Source organism: Pseudopipra pipra, chromosome 2 (genome assembly GCF_036250125.1).
Source record: "Pseudopipra pipra isolate bDixPip1 chromosome 2, bDixPip1.hap1, whole genome shotgun sequence".
Taxonomy (NCBI): domain Eukaryota; kingdom Metazoa; phylum Chordata; class Aves; order Passeriformes; family Pipridae; genus Pseudopipra; species Pseudopipra pipra.
In genome coordinates this window covers 29,380,655-29,395,040 of record NC_087550.1, presented here as the reverse complement: position 1 = coordinate 29,395,040, position 14,386 = coordinate 29,380,655, and the positions used below count along the sequence as shown (strand labels likewise).

The following is a 14,386-nucleotide window of genomic DNA, read 5'->3' as shown; positions in this document are numbered from 1 at the left end:
CCATTACTATCAAGGCCAAGAATCCAAAGAACTAAAAGACCAGGTGGTGGGATACAGAGCAGTGGAGGGCATACCACGGCTCTGGTTGGTGCTGTTATTGGTACTGTTATTGGTACTGTTATTGGACCGTTATTGGTACTGGATCTGTTACCTGTACTGGTACAGGTACTGGTACTGTGACTGGAACTGGTACTGGGCCTGGAGCTGGGCCTGATACTGGCGCAGGTACTGGTATAGGTATCTGAACTGGTACTGGTACTGGAATGGGGACTGGGATAGGAAATGGGCCTGGTAGTGTTACCGGAACTGTGATTGCAACTGGTACTGGAACTGGGACTGGGTATTAGAGCTGGGACTGCTACTGGAACTTGGCCCGGTACTGGGACTGGAACTGGGCCTGGAACTGGGACTTGAAGTGGGCCTGGTACTGGTATTGGTGCCGGTCAGTACTGCTACGGGTACTGGGACTGGTACAGGTACTGGCACTGGTACCAGAACTGGGACTTGTATTGGGACTGGGACTGGTGCTGGAACTACACCTGGTACTGGTTTTAGTACTGCTCAGTATCAGTACACTGCCTGGGATTGGACTTAGACTGGGACTGTGCCTGTGCCTCAGTCTCCCCCTCCCTCGCCTCACGACAGTGGCTCCACCCCTCGCGCTCAGCACCACCCACTCCGCTGTCATTTACATACCCGGCGCTGACGAGCCAATGGGGCGCGGCCTAGCGCGGCGGTGGCCCCGCCCCTTCCCCGGCCGCCGGTAACGGAAGCGCCCGGAGCGGAGCGGCCCCCGCGCGCGGCATGTGGGGAGCGCGCCCGGGGGGGGCGGCGCATGCGGTGAGTGCGGGCGGGCCGCGGAACGGAACGGAGCGGAACGGAACGGAGCGGAACGCAACGGAACGGAACGGCCGCTCCTCCCGTCCTTCTCCCTCGAGCCCGTGCCCCGCGCGCCCCGCAGGCCGCTGCCCCTCCTGCCCCGCCCCGTCGCCGAGCGCGCTGCCAGGTTGCGCAAGGGGGTGGGGGGCGTTGGCCACCGTGTGTGTAGGAGCGGCCTGCGGCCCCAATGAGGGGCTAGTGGTGTTGTGCTTGGCTGGGTTGCCCGGCCGTGCCCTTGAGCTGCAATGGACTCGGCTCTGGAGGGTTCGGTGGCAGGTGTGACTGCGACGGTGGCCTTCGGCAGCACAGAGCCGGTGCGTGGGGGTGTAGGTGGGAAGGGCATTGTCATTTCACCTGGTGTCCTGTATTGGTGTTGATGGTGTTCCTCCTCGCCTCCCCTGCCAAGCCCTGCACGCTACCTCAGACAAGTCTCCTAATCAGGTGTCGTGTTCTCCGAGGAAGAGCCGGAGAATCCCTTGGCACTGCTTATGTTTCCAGCAGGGAACTATACCAAGTTGGTGTTTGTAGGCGCAATGTGCCAAGTGAAAGCAGACAGCACAAGAATGCAGACAGAGTAGCCCATTGGGATACTGTTATATTTTTTACCACGAGGGTGGTGAGGCACAGGTTGCCCAGAGAAGCCTGGATGCCCTATCCCTGGAAGTGTTCGAGGCCAGGTTGGATGGGGCAGGGTGTTGGACTACATGGTCGTATAAGTGCCCTTCCAGCCCAAACCATTCTGTGACTCTACACACTATGAAGCATGTTTATCATTCAAACATAAAGTACTTCTAGAAAAATGAGGCAATGCATTACCAGTAGTAGTAAGGCCGTTCAGTCACAGCATACAACAAGCATTAATCGTGTTTGGAATGATGTTTTTCCTGCCAGAGTAATTTGTTTAATTTGAGCTGTTCTGGTAACTCCTAGATCAGTAGAAACAGTGCTAATAAGTCCTTCTCAAAAAGCTACTTCATGCTTCGTAAATGGTGTGCGTTTGATATTAAATTAATCAGTAATTCCCACCAGCATGTTGGATTTGTGTCACCTTTGAGAACAGCTTGGTTTTATGGCTTTACATGTTCATGCCTTCAGGTCATTTCTGTTCTTCTGAAGTGTCCTGGAATCTATATGCTTACCCTAGACTTTGTGAAGAGGGTAATATGTGGATTCAATGTAATATTTTTGAAAGCCATGGGAATAACTATCTCCCTAGTAAATAGTTTATTCTGGAGGCTGTATTTCCCCGGAGGACTGTGTGTTGACAGGCACTGTGCCTCTCTGCTTGTCAAGACATGTTCTCTCTTGTTCGAAAGGCATTACTGATTTGATTGGTCAGAGTCAAGGCCCTGAGCCAGCAGTGGGATGGAGCTGAGGTCTGGCCGTTTTAGTGGAAATATGAGAAGACTTAACATTACCAAAAAAGCCTGAATTGCTTTTGTCTTAGCTTTAAAAAAGTGCAGGCTGCATCTGCCTCTCTGCCTTCTCTCTGTAGGGTAGAACATAGCCAAATGATTACTTGAGAGAAAGAATCAAGTTGAAGGTGAAAGATTATAGTCAAAAACTGTTGGCCAGTTGTGCTTTTAACACCAAGTGAATGTAGGTTCTGTGACTCTGTATTGCTGTGAGGAACAGAAGAAATGAAGAAATGTTGGCAGATGTCCTCTGAAATAGAGAATGGTTTTCTTACCTCTTTCAAAAGATTTTTTCCATGCAGCTGATGTACCATTAGTGTAGTTCTGCTTGAACTTGAGGTAGCAATCCATGTGTGTAGCCTTAGGCAGGCTTCCATTTGTACTGAAGTAGGTTTGCCCTCAGTTTCTGCAAGTTAGAGGTGTGGAGGTCCACTTATCATTCCCCTGTTTTCTGAACACTCTTTGGAGCTTTTGATGATTATAATGCAGTCTATAGCTGTTATCACAAAGAAGTATCTCAGATTGTTTTTCAAACAACCACTAATTTGGGAAAAGTAGGGGGCAGGGAAGGGTAATGTTAGAAGTGCCTTCTGCTCTCTTTCTTCTTTAACTCCTGCCGCCGTAGCACTGTCCAGGTGGTTCTTGCCTCTAATTTCCAGTATTTGTCTTCTTTAGGACCTTACTTTTTCTCTGGGTTGAAGTGATCAGGAAACAACTGAAGCATCTAAGATACAAACTGCATATTGTTTGACTTACTTCTGCCGGAGCTTATTGTTTCACTTCTTGGAAGCAGAAGTGAAATTGAGGAAATTTTTGGGAAGAGTGCCAAAGTGCTTTGGTTAAACAGTTAAGAGTGGATAAATTGCTGACCTTTTCCGGGAGTGGTGCAAGCTTCTTTTTCTGAAAGGTTTCCCCCTAACTTACTTAGAATTTTTGCTTGGGGTGGTTGTTGCAGAGAGTTGACTTGTTAGGAAATACATGCAAGTGGAGACAAGCACTTTCAGAGTTTTCAGAGTTTTATTGGCGAATGAAGAATGAGCTGAAATGTGGCAGGGACTAATGGGTTCTTCTAAAGGTATTCTAGCAGAGCTCTGGTTGTTTTGAACTTGTCTAGCTGCTGTTTGAACTTCCAGTTTGCAGCATTCACACCATAGCATGAAAAGGAATTCCTCTGGTTCAGGAAGTTGATCTTTCACTTTTTTTGAACTTGACATTTGCAACCTTCAATAGGTGTCCCCTCTATTTGTCAGAAAAAAAATGTGATTCTTTATTCCCTATTTGGTTTTGTCATGATTTTTAGACCTCTGCTTTCTTCAGTCCTTTTTCTTCCATCCTGCAGCACCTCAACTGCGGTAGTTCATTGCTTGTGTGGAAGCCCCTCTAGCTTATGCTGTGAACCTTCTCTGTAAATACAAGTACAGAGTACCAGTAATTTTACTGTGTCATTTTTAAGTGGGTGTATTAGAGGGGGAAGCTGTCCATCATGCATTGTGGAAGGATAATGTAGTGTGCTCTTACACAGTTAAATAATTATATTCTTTGACTTAGTTTTGAAATTTTTTTCTTACAGCTTCTGATATCCAGTCTGATTTGTTCAGTGTTTGTGAGCAGCTAGTAGATGTTTTCATCAAGGTGTTTGATGTAACCCCAACACATAATTTCTGAGTAGCATGTAATGGAGAGGCTGTTGTATATATCTGAATAGCCTTGACCCTACAACCATCAGTGTGAAATTTAGCACCTCTCTTTGGTATGTTAAAGCCTGTAACTTGCCTTTACTGGCATACTTTACAGACAATTAAGAGAGTTTTGAAAATATTTAACTAACTTAAAGGTTTTAATACTGTGTAAGTAGCAAATTGAGAATTTTCCTCTGAAAAAGAAAAAACAAATATGCCCTCCATCTGCCAGGATTTTTTGTAAGTATTGCAAATGCAAAATATTTTTTGTGTATATGTGTGAATGTTTCAGGAAATGCTCCAAGGACCATCAGAAGATGTATTTCCAAAAATGGAAAGTCCAGTTGAAGAGATGGATACCTCTGATACCCAGTGGGGCTGGTTTTATTTGGCCGAGTGTGGTAAATGGCATATGTTTCAGGTAAAGCCCTATGAAGTTATATTGGCTGTGGTGGATTTCTGTACATCCAACTACCTATTGCTGAATTTGTCTAAATGTGCTTTTTCACTTATTTTATTTATTTTGAAGACTGATGCAAACAGTCATTGCTCTATTAGCAGTGAAGATATTGAAAGGAGTTTCCGAACAAACCCACATGGTTCTCTGTCTTTTACGACTGCAAAGTTTAACTACATGCTAGACTTTTCAGGTATGTATCTTTTCATAGAGTAAATTTAAATAATGGAAGATATCAGATACACAGCACATTTGTTCATTCAGCAAGTTATTGTCCTCCTATCCGGTGCAAAAACATTTAATTGAAAATGCCACCTTTACAGGAAAGTTCATATGAGTTTGTAGAAGCTGCTGCCCTGTTACATTTTTTTAGTGTAATTTATTACTGTGCTAGCATGTCTTGTTTCATAGCTGTCCATCATGTTACTTGCTGCTTGCCTCAGCTGCAGGTGGTGTGTAGCATACATCGATTAAAACATGAAGTTTGAACCGTTTTTCTTTAACATGCAACTTCCTGTAAGCTTGAAAAACCTCTTCCATTCAGAGTCTGTTTAAGAAACATTGCTATGAAGGAAGTTTTGTGCAAAATACTGGCATCAAAGTGATTTAATAATTCAGCAGGTAGTTGAAACCAGTTCTGTTCTCAGACTAATAAGGAGATAGGCAAAAAGATTTTCTAGTAAATTGTAAAGATCTCACTTGTGTCGTTCTTGTTAATTACAGAATATTACAGGTTTCTAATGTATGCAACTAAATATAAATGTAATCTGTGCTTTGTTCGAAAATGTGTTCTAATAACTTCCTCTTTTTTTTTTTTTTAGTTTTTCCATTTGTAGATTGTTTATTTTCTGATTAAATTACAAAACGGCTATATGTTTAGATACAGGAAATCAAGGAAATAAATATGTATTCTAATATACTCAAGCTTCAAGTATTTCAAATACAGAAAGTGAGGACTGGGTAAAATAACAATGTACTGGCCGTAAAGTAGTACATAGCAACACAAGGAGTTTTTATGTTTACTTGTGTTGAAATGTCTGTTTAATAAAACTGTTTTGCATCCAGAATAAAAACACTAAATACAAATATTAAAGAACAATTTTTGTCACTGTCTGTAGGTCATAATATCTTAGTAAGGATAGTAGTAATATTCTTTGTCATCCTGTTAAAGTCAGTGGAAGTTTTGCCAGTGATTTAGTGAAACTGAATTTTAGATGGGTATTTTAAAAATAAACATTGTGTGTGTAATATTTGTGCATTTTGCCAACTCACAAATGACAATGCATTCAGAAATATTTATTGAAAATGCTGATTTGTTAATTGCTGAAAAAGGAATCCCTGTCAAGCAACTTTGGGTGTAGTAATGTTATTTTAAAAAATGTCACGTAAATGTTTCAGATGCTATAGATGAATTCTAGAAATTTTCATTTTAACTTTTGTTTTATGCTCAGTGATGAAACAAATCAACCTGACTACCCTTAAGCAACGTCCCATAAAACGAGCTCCCTTTTCTATCAATTCATTCAGGTAAGGAAATAAAAGGAAGACTCCTTATTTTTATTTTATTCCTGATTCTTCTAAGTAAAATGAAACAAAAATGTTTTGTCTTTATTGTTTGTATTTATTTGCTTTTTGCATGAAACAATTTGAGATGCGAACCAACGTGTGAGAGCTAGTCAAGTGAAGAAAGAAGACGTTTCATCAGAGTGACAAGAGAATTTTTAGTTTATTTTTTATCTTTTGTTTTCTGAGAAAGCAAGGAATTTGTATGGAGAGAGGGAAGGCATGCTGTATACTGATATCCTTTGGCAGGGTTCTTAAAGCTGAGCTTGACTTTAGCCATTGGACTCACTCGCTCCTGTTGAATCAGAATTGGGACAGTTTGTTCCATTCATAAATTATTTAGAACTATTACTGTAACAGCAAAAAAGATTGAGTTATATTTTCTTACCTGTGTTTTAGTCATTTGCTCTAAAATGATTTGAAGTTAAAGAAATTGTGTTGTAGCAACCAGACTTTTAGTTTTAAATTTTTAATTGTTTTAGTTTTTTACCTTTTGATCGGTCATTAGATGTAAAGCCCCACTGATGTAAATCTGATGCTCTCTAAACAATAAACTGAACTATGCAGTGATACTGCCACAGGTAAAATTGACTTCATGGAATATGTGTTTTTTTCCCCAGATAGTTTCTGAGAAATAATTGTAGTTCTGAATTGTAGGCTGGTTATACATTCAGAATGTAATTTGTCATTTTTCATAAGAAACGTACTAGCCATCTGTTTACACTTACTTTCAAGAAGGCTTGGCTTTTTTGAAGTGTTAGCTGTTTTTTCACTAGATATTTGCTGAACAGTGCATGCAATGATGTGGCAATTTACCTTTTTTTGTTTTTCGAATAATTGCATTCAGTACTCTGATTTCCATGTGATGACATTGTTTACTTTCAGGTAATTCCTTCTTTTAGTCCCAGTTTTAAGGCTTAAAAGCTGCTACATATGCAGTGCACATGCTTAAAACACTCTTTTTTAAGGTTTTGTTGTTTTGTTTTTTTCTTTTAAATAAACTGTAATTTTCAAGTGTGTATTTTTAACATGATGCTTTTAATTACTTGAAATGAGGGTTCAGTTTCCAGATAGGCTAGTTGTAATTCCTCATAGTTTGGAGTGTTCAGGCTGTGTGTTCACTGTCACATTTCTAAATCAATGTTGCTCTAGTAATGTTGTGGAACTTTTTGACCACTTCTGCTTTATCTTCCTATCTTCTGTTGGGCAGATGATATATTAAAACTGTTCATTGCCATGGTTTAGTTATAAAAAGCTAAGGCAGAATTTGAATACAAAATAAGACCTCTTGCCTTTGACTTTACCTGCTGGCAACAGCCTTTGATTGAATTAAAACCCTGAGTAGTTCTGTGGGGTTTTGGTTTTTTTGCATACTGTATTGTTTAGAGCAGGAGTTTGACAGGAAACAAATGCCTCATGTCTTTAGTGTGATGTATTTTTACCTTTTTTGTTTGAAGTTTCATCTGTGCAAATGAGGCTATCCCTATGCCTTCGCACTGGGAGAATGTAAATACTGAGGAGCCATACCAGGTAAGAGTTGGTATGCAAGTTGGTCAAAAACATGGGATGATGAAATAATGCATTGAATTGAAATCATCCTAACCTCTTTTTTTCCAGCTTATTCCATTGCAAAAGAAAACAAATGAATATAATGAAGTTTCTAGTCTCTTTGGAAAAACAATGGATAGCCACCGAATTAAAAGAATTAAGAGAATACAAAATCTAGACTTGTGGGAGTTTTTTTGCAGGTGAGATTATTTCTAAACCCAACAGTCTTAGGATTGTTAATGGAGCAAGTTTTGAAGTTATGTAGCAGAAATATGTTTAATTGTTTTTATTATTAATGAAAATTTGTGTTATTTTTTATCTTTTAAAAATTTTCTTATTTGTCATTTCTCTCTATTCAAACTTCCATTTTATAGACTCTGTAGCTTTTACAGGTGCAGAAATGTAATACTTGTAGAAATGCATTAGTTATAGTGTAGCACAGATAAGACTAATGCATTAAAGATGTTCAGAATGTCCACATGTAGATGCCCATAATACTTACAGTGAAGTAAGGAGAACAAAACCAAGCTTTTTGTAAAATAATTCCTTGAGAAGATTGTATTATTTTAATTTTTACTGAACAAAGCAAATGAATATTTGTGTCTTGTTGAGTTTCTCAACCTTATGAAACCCAGGACAGAATTAAGTGTCTAATTAACACATATTTCTCCAATTTCCTTAAGTTTAATGTGCTGCAAAACCTTGTTCTGAGTTCTCGGCTTTTCCCTCTTCATGTCGTGCCGGCCTGGAAGAAGTAGGAAGTGCTCAGTTCTGCATCCACTTATTTTGTAGTATCAGTCTTAAGCAGTTGTATTTGACAAAAGTTTTTATGTAACCTCTAAGAAGGAGTACGTATCAGAAGTTTTAAAGATGTGTTACACTAATAAAACCAACTGAACTAAGTTAAATAGTGAGGAAATAACTAAGAAGATGTATATTACAATAAGTTTTGTGATTTTTTTGAAAGATATGTAATTTATTTTTAATTGAGAGCTATATCACTAATATGTGTAAGGAAATTATTTTCTTTATAATGTTGATGGTTAAGTGAGTTCTCGTACTCTTAATTAAGTTTGTTTATTCTTGGAGAAGTAAGGAAAAAGGTCAGCAGAACTGCTGCTTGGACTTCAGAGGTCAGACTTTGGCTTGTTTAGAAGATCTGCTGGAGGTTAGAAAGGCTCTGCAGAGGGATCTGGACAGGCTGGATCAATGGGTGAGGCCAATTGTATGAGGTTCAACAAGGCCAAGTTCCAGGTCCTGCACTTGGGTCGCAATATGCAGCACTACAGGCTTGGGGAAGAGTGGCTGGAAAGCTGCCCAGCAGAAAAGGACCTGGAGGTGCTGTTTGACAGCTGGCTGAACATGAGCCATCCATGTGCCTAGGTGACCAAGAAGGCCAATGGCATCCTGGCCTGCGTTAGAAATAGTGTGGCCAGGAGGACCAGGGAAATGGTTGTCCCTCTGGGCAGTGGTGAGGCTGCACCTCCTGTGTTCAGTTTTGAACCCCTTACTACAAGAAATACACTGAGCATGTCCAGAGAAGGGCAACGAAACTGGTGAAGAGTCTGGAGCACAGGAGTTACAAGGAGCAGCTGAGGGAACTGGTACTGTTTAGCCTGGAGAAAAGGAGGCTCAGGAGGGCACCTTATTCAGCTACCTGAAAGGAGGTTGTCGTAAGGTGAAGGTCAGTCTCTTCTTCCCATATAAGAAGTGACAGGACAAGAGGAAATTGCCTCAAGTTGTGCCAGGGCAGGTTTAGATTGGATATTAGGAAAAGCTTCTTCCCTGAAAGGGTTGTCAGGCATTGGAATGGGCAGCCCAGCACAGTGGTGAAGTCACCATCCTTGGTTTAGGGGTGGACTTGTCAGTGTCAGGTTAATGGCTGGACTCAAAGGGTTTTTCCAACCTAAATGACTCTGTAATTCTAATTGCAAATTGATTTGGTTATATTTACCTTGTGTAAATATTAAGGCTTATTTGCTTGGCCTTGTTTCACCATCTACCTTCCTAGAATTATGTTTCTCTAGAGGTATATTTATACAGATCTTAATTTCTGACAATAGGAGTGGCAAGCAGGCTTCAAAGTAAACGTTCTTTGAGTCTCCAGTGTAGATGGCAGAGGAAGGCTAAAGAAGACCTTTTTTTTCTTAGTTTAGGAACTGATAAAATTCAGAGACTGTACTAGTTTTCAGGACTGGTCAGTGAATAGAATTCGTGGTTTAAGAACTCTGAATCTATGGATGCTGTGCCAAAATACTCTCAAGGTATGAAACTGAGAGTGGGAATTAGAATTTCATATGTCAGGAGTATTACAGTATCACCATATAATTGACTACAAACCAAAGTACTTTTTAGTACTTATACAGTATAAAAGTATATGGAGAAAAGTAATTTCAGTTTTAAAATATTTTTTCCTGTATAAAAACAATACAAGTAGCAATGAAAATTACTAGATTAAGTGTATGCAATTGAGGCTTAGCTGCTTTTCTTCCGAGAGTAAAATACTGCCTTGGAGTAGATGGGCTTACAAACACTGGTGAAGACATCATTGCCTGGTAGTATATTAGAAAGTAATAGGTATTCCAGCATTTCAAATTCCTTAGAAGTTTGTTTGGTGCCCCAGGTCGGTATGTTCAAAGGAAGATGAAGCTTAGTCTAGCATATTTTTGTTTATGCATCTCAGTTGGAGTTGCAGAGGAGTACAGCGAGTAAAAATGGTGTTGGTCAATGAGATTACTTAAGTGCTTGCATGTGTACAAAGAGCATCTCTATGGGTACTTAGTTTTGCTGTAGGTTTTTCCTTTTATTGAGCAAACTGGGTGTACAAAAACATTGTGAGTGGTGGATTAATTTTGTTGAGCTGGATTAGCTTGTCAATGCTGCTGAAAAGTGCTAGGATGATGCTTTTTAGAATAGTTGGGCTCCTTGTTTTTTGTTCCAAATTAACAAAATATCCTATTGTGGCATTTCTTCATTCTGCAGAACCAGCTTCCCAGTGTGCCCAGTATATTCTGCTACTTATGAGGAACAATTGCTACTTAAACTTTGGTGGTTTTGAAAAAGTGTTTTGTTTAATTGATAAGATCAAGTATTACATTTGAGCATTGCTTGAATGATTATTTGCATCACTGTAGTGGTCAAAACACATTTGCCTCTTTCAGTAGGTCCCATATTAATGACAATTCTAAATTGGTTTTAGGAAATAAACTGGTCAGAGATAGTGAAGGACTGTTACAGAGCATTCTTTGGCAATTGAATATTCACTTTTTCTATAAATTTGTTCTGTTGCCTTGTTTCAAGAGAAGTTAGGCTACATTATGTATTGCCAGAGATCAGCAGCTAGCAATAGAAGGCTAATAATAGAAAAATTTTGAATGTTCAGCATTAGTAGCCCTTAGATTGAAAGGTGTTTCCTCACACAGGTAGTTTTCTCAAGATGAAGGGAATCTTGGCTCTTAGGTTTAGTTGAACTGCTAATAGAGTGGAACTTGAGTGCCTGGAGCCTGTCTGTCTCTGATAAAAAAATATTCACTAATAAGATTAGTAGTGAAACCTCCCAGATGCCATTGAGATTATACTGACATTCTTCTGATTTGGAAAGCAGTTGTAGGGAAAAAAACATACAGAAAAAACTGAGTTGCCGAGACACAGGTATTTTAGTTTGCACTGAGTGGAGCAGAAAAAAAACCAAAACAAAATGCTGAACAATAAAACAGATAAAAGTATCAATCAAGCTAACTACTGCAAGATTTTCACTTCTGTGAAACGTACTTATTTATAAATAATGCATAATAGCAATGTAATGCCATTAATATGATCAAGAGTCATCACTGTCTGTCTCTTTCTCTTTCCCTGGATGTTTTTGATAAGACTTCCCCAGACTGCATCTAAACTCTTCCCCAATTCAAGCATGCACTCCAGTTATAAGCAGATTGCTTAATTTGATAAACTTGAGTGTGTGGCACAGGGCCCCATGCACTGTAGCTGTTTCTGGAAGAAAATTCAGGTACACAGATAAGAACAAAGCAATGATGTGCTCTGACTTGATTTTGCCTGGACGGTCAAGGGATCATAACTATGAACAGCTCAATGAGTTAGACACAGCTGCAGAGTCAACTTCTTCATGGATCTTAGGAAAACCCAACTGACAGAAAGTCACTTAAAGATTGATGGAAAATATATCTGCTCTTTAATTGGAAGTGTGCTATGGCTTTCTGTCCATGAGACTAATATACATTCACCTGTAGTATAAGGTGGGTTTTTTGGAGGACAAAATTTTTGTCCAAAATTTTAGAGTGATGTAATCCTGCCAATGCACAACTATGTCTTTTAAAAAGTATTAGTGAACCATAAATTCAGAAAACCATTATGAAGTGATCATGTGGAAGTAAATTTGCCTAAAACATTAGGTGATTTTATTTTTAATATTTATGCAGTTTACCTAGGTAGTTGTACTTTATAATCTACCAACTTTGCTATGCCTCCCACCATGCTATTTAAGTAGGTGAAGGGAACAAAATATGAGAAATATGTGCTTTTTTAAAAAATGTATCTGTAGAAAATGACCACACTAAAACTAATGCCAAATGAACTAAGGTGATAAACTGATATAAAAAACCTTTTTTCCTAACCTTGGACTATGTCTGAAAATAGTCCACAGCATTCAGAAAAGTGTGATTTCTAAACATGTACCTTAATAATTCTAACCTGTTTAAAAACTAGAACCATCTAGGCATTTGTCAAAGTGGACTGTATGCAGTGTTTTAGGTTTGTCCTCTGTGCAGTGTTTTCACAGTAGTAACTTGATGTGATTGTACAGCTGTTTGTAATGCTGTATTGTGTGTTTTCTGTAGGAAAAAAGCTCAACTGAAGAAGAAAAGGGGTGTCCCAACGATTAATGAGCAGATGCTATTTCATGGCACCAGTAATGAATTTGTTGAAGCAATATGTATTCATAACTTTGACTGGAGAATAAATGGGATGCATGCTGCTGTATATGGAAAAGGTAAGTATAGTTGTCACATACAACAGTTTGGTAATCCTAACAGTTCTACATTGATAAGTGTTCCTTATAGATTATACTTGGTGATGCACACCCTCTGTTTGTCTAAGAGCTGTTTAATACAGCTCTGCTTTCACATCAAGTGTAATTAAGAAAGTTAATTACATGTAATCACAACTGGCTGGTAGGACCAGGGAGCATGGGGAAGGGATGCCCAGCAAAGCAGTGGTGATCACAAGACAATCTCACTACTGAAATGTTCACACTAAAAATATTTGGTCATGTTGCTATAATTCAACAAATAAAAGAAAAAAAGGATTGCTAATGAAGATAAAAGAACAGACATTTTTCATCATCCTGGTACCTATATCCATGCTCTAGTGGTTAAGCTGTCATGGTAAGAATGTGATCAGATTTCTTTTTTTTATTTGAAAGGGACCTACTTTGCCAGAGATGCATCTTATTCCAGCCATTTCTGCAAAGAGAGCATGAAGCACGGAGATACTTTCCAGATTCATGGCGTGAATCTGCAGCCTCATCTGCATAGACCAGATAAAGTCATGTTTCTTGCTCGTGTACTAACTGGTGACTATATTGGTGGGGATTCAAAATACATAAGACCTCCTTCAAAAGATGGAAGCTTTGTGAACTTGTATGACAGCTGTGTGGATAATACCTGGAACCCAAAGATCTTTGTCATCTTCGATGCCAACCAAATCTACCCTGAGTACTTAATAGAATTTTGTTAAGTTTGAACTGAGTATTGTTTGTGTCTTTTTGATACTTTTGTTTCTTTCATAAAGACAACATGAAAACATGAAGCATTAAAGGAGAGAGGTGAAAGAAAAAGTGGGATGCATTTATGGAGGAGGCAGGCTATTAACTACATAAGAGAGATTGGTGAACTTTTTTTTTAAAATAGGTAAACTTTATTCATGCATTTTTCAAATGTAGAGACTCAGAAATTTGAGATTGCTTAGTGATTCTTAAATACATTGGTTGTTGGGAAAGTTTTCAAAGGCAAGATTTTACATTCTGATTTTTTAAAAATATGTTAAAATTATTCATGTGGTAGAAATATGCCTCTAATATAGTATGCATATGATGAAACTAATCTTTTATAAAGATTGTCTATAAAACATAAAGTAACAACAGCAAAACCCCAGGGGACTTGGCTACATATGTGTGTTTGTCTGTGTTCTGTATACACGTTGCTTTGTGTTTGGAGGTCTCTTAGTTTGTATTCTAAATGTATTAAAAAAATAAATTTATAGTACCTCCATCAGTTTTCTCCAGATAAAGTTCAACAAAGATGTTAGGTTTAACTTTAGGTACATTTTACTGTAAGCTTCAATTATATACTTGCAAAATTACAAAGCCCTTGCACTAGGATTTGAACTTTGATTTTGACAGAATTGAGGCCAGTAAATTCTTGTGGTTGTTAATTGTTTTGTATGCAACTGCTGAGCTCACTGTTGGGATACCAGCAGTGCCATACACCTTTCTGAGTTCTTATTCTATGGAATTTTTTCCATCATGTTACAGTATTTATGTGCTGCTGTGGTTCCTGTCTGGTTGGAGTTTAAGAAGCATTCAGTGCTCATGTACTTACTGTTACTGAAGACAATGTTTAGATTAACTTTACTGGAAATAATACAGTTAAACTAACAATGAAAATTTCAAAAGATGTCATCCTTTAAACACTTTAATAGAAAGCTTTCCATAACAGTTGTGTTGGCCAGGTTTTCATAGCTGGTATAGTTAAAGAGTATTTTTCACATGTAGAAAGAGCCAAAGAGACAATATTTGGATAAAAAACAAACTTGAGTACCTAAAAGCATGA

General features: G+C 38.8%; 1 protein-coding gene across 3 annotated transcripts; it reads left to right on the top strand.

Annotated features, from left to right (window-relative positions):
* Positions 1-759: 759 nt before the first annotated feature.
* On the top strand, positions 760-13,299 carry PARP11 (poly(ADP-ribose) polymerase family member 11). 3 transcript variants are annotated; one of them, XM_064644783.1, is made up of 8 exons: positions 760-840; positions 4,266-4,394; positions 4,503-4,623; positions 5,882-5,957; positions 7,451-7,523; positions 7,611-7,741; positions 12,395-12,546; positions 12,979-13,299. In XM_064644783.1, exons 1-8 carry the CDS (start codon positions 805-807, stop codon positions 13,290-13,292), a joined length of 1,032 nt encoding a protein of 343 aa, XP_064500853.1. In that variant the 5' UTR covers positions 760-804; the 3' UTR covers positions 13,293-13,299. The 3 variants fall into 3 exon arrangements, with proteins under 3 accessions (XP_064500853.1, XP_064500852.1, XP_064500854.1); XM_064644782.1 differs by lacking the exon at positions 760-840 and adding an exon at positions 1,061-1,193; XM_064644784.1 differs by lacking the exon at positions 760-840 and adding an exon at positions 1,098-1,209.
* The last annotated feature ends 1,087 nt before the right edge of the window (positions 13,300-14,386 follow it).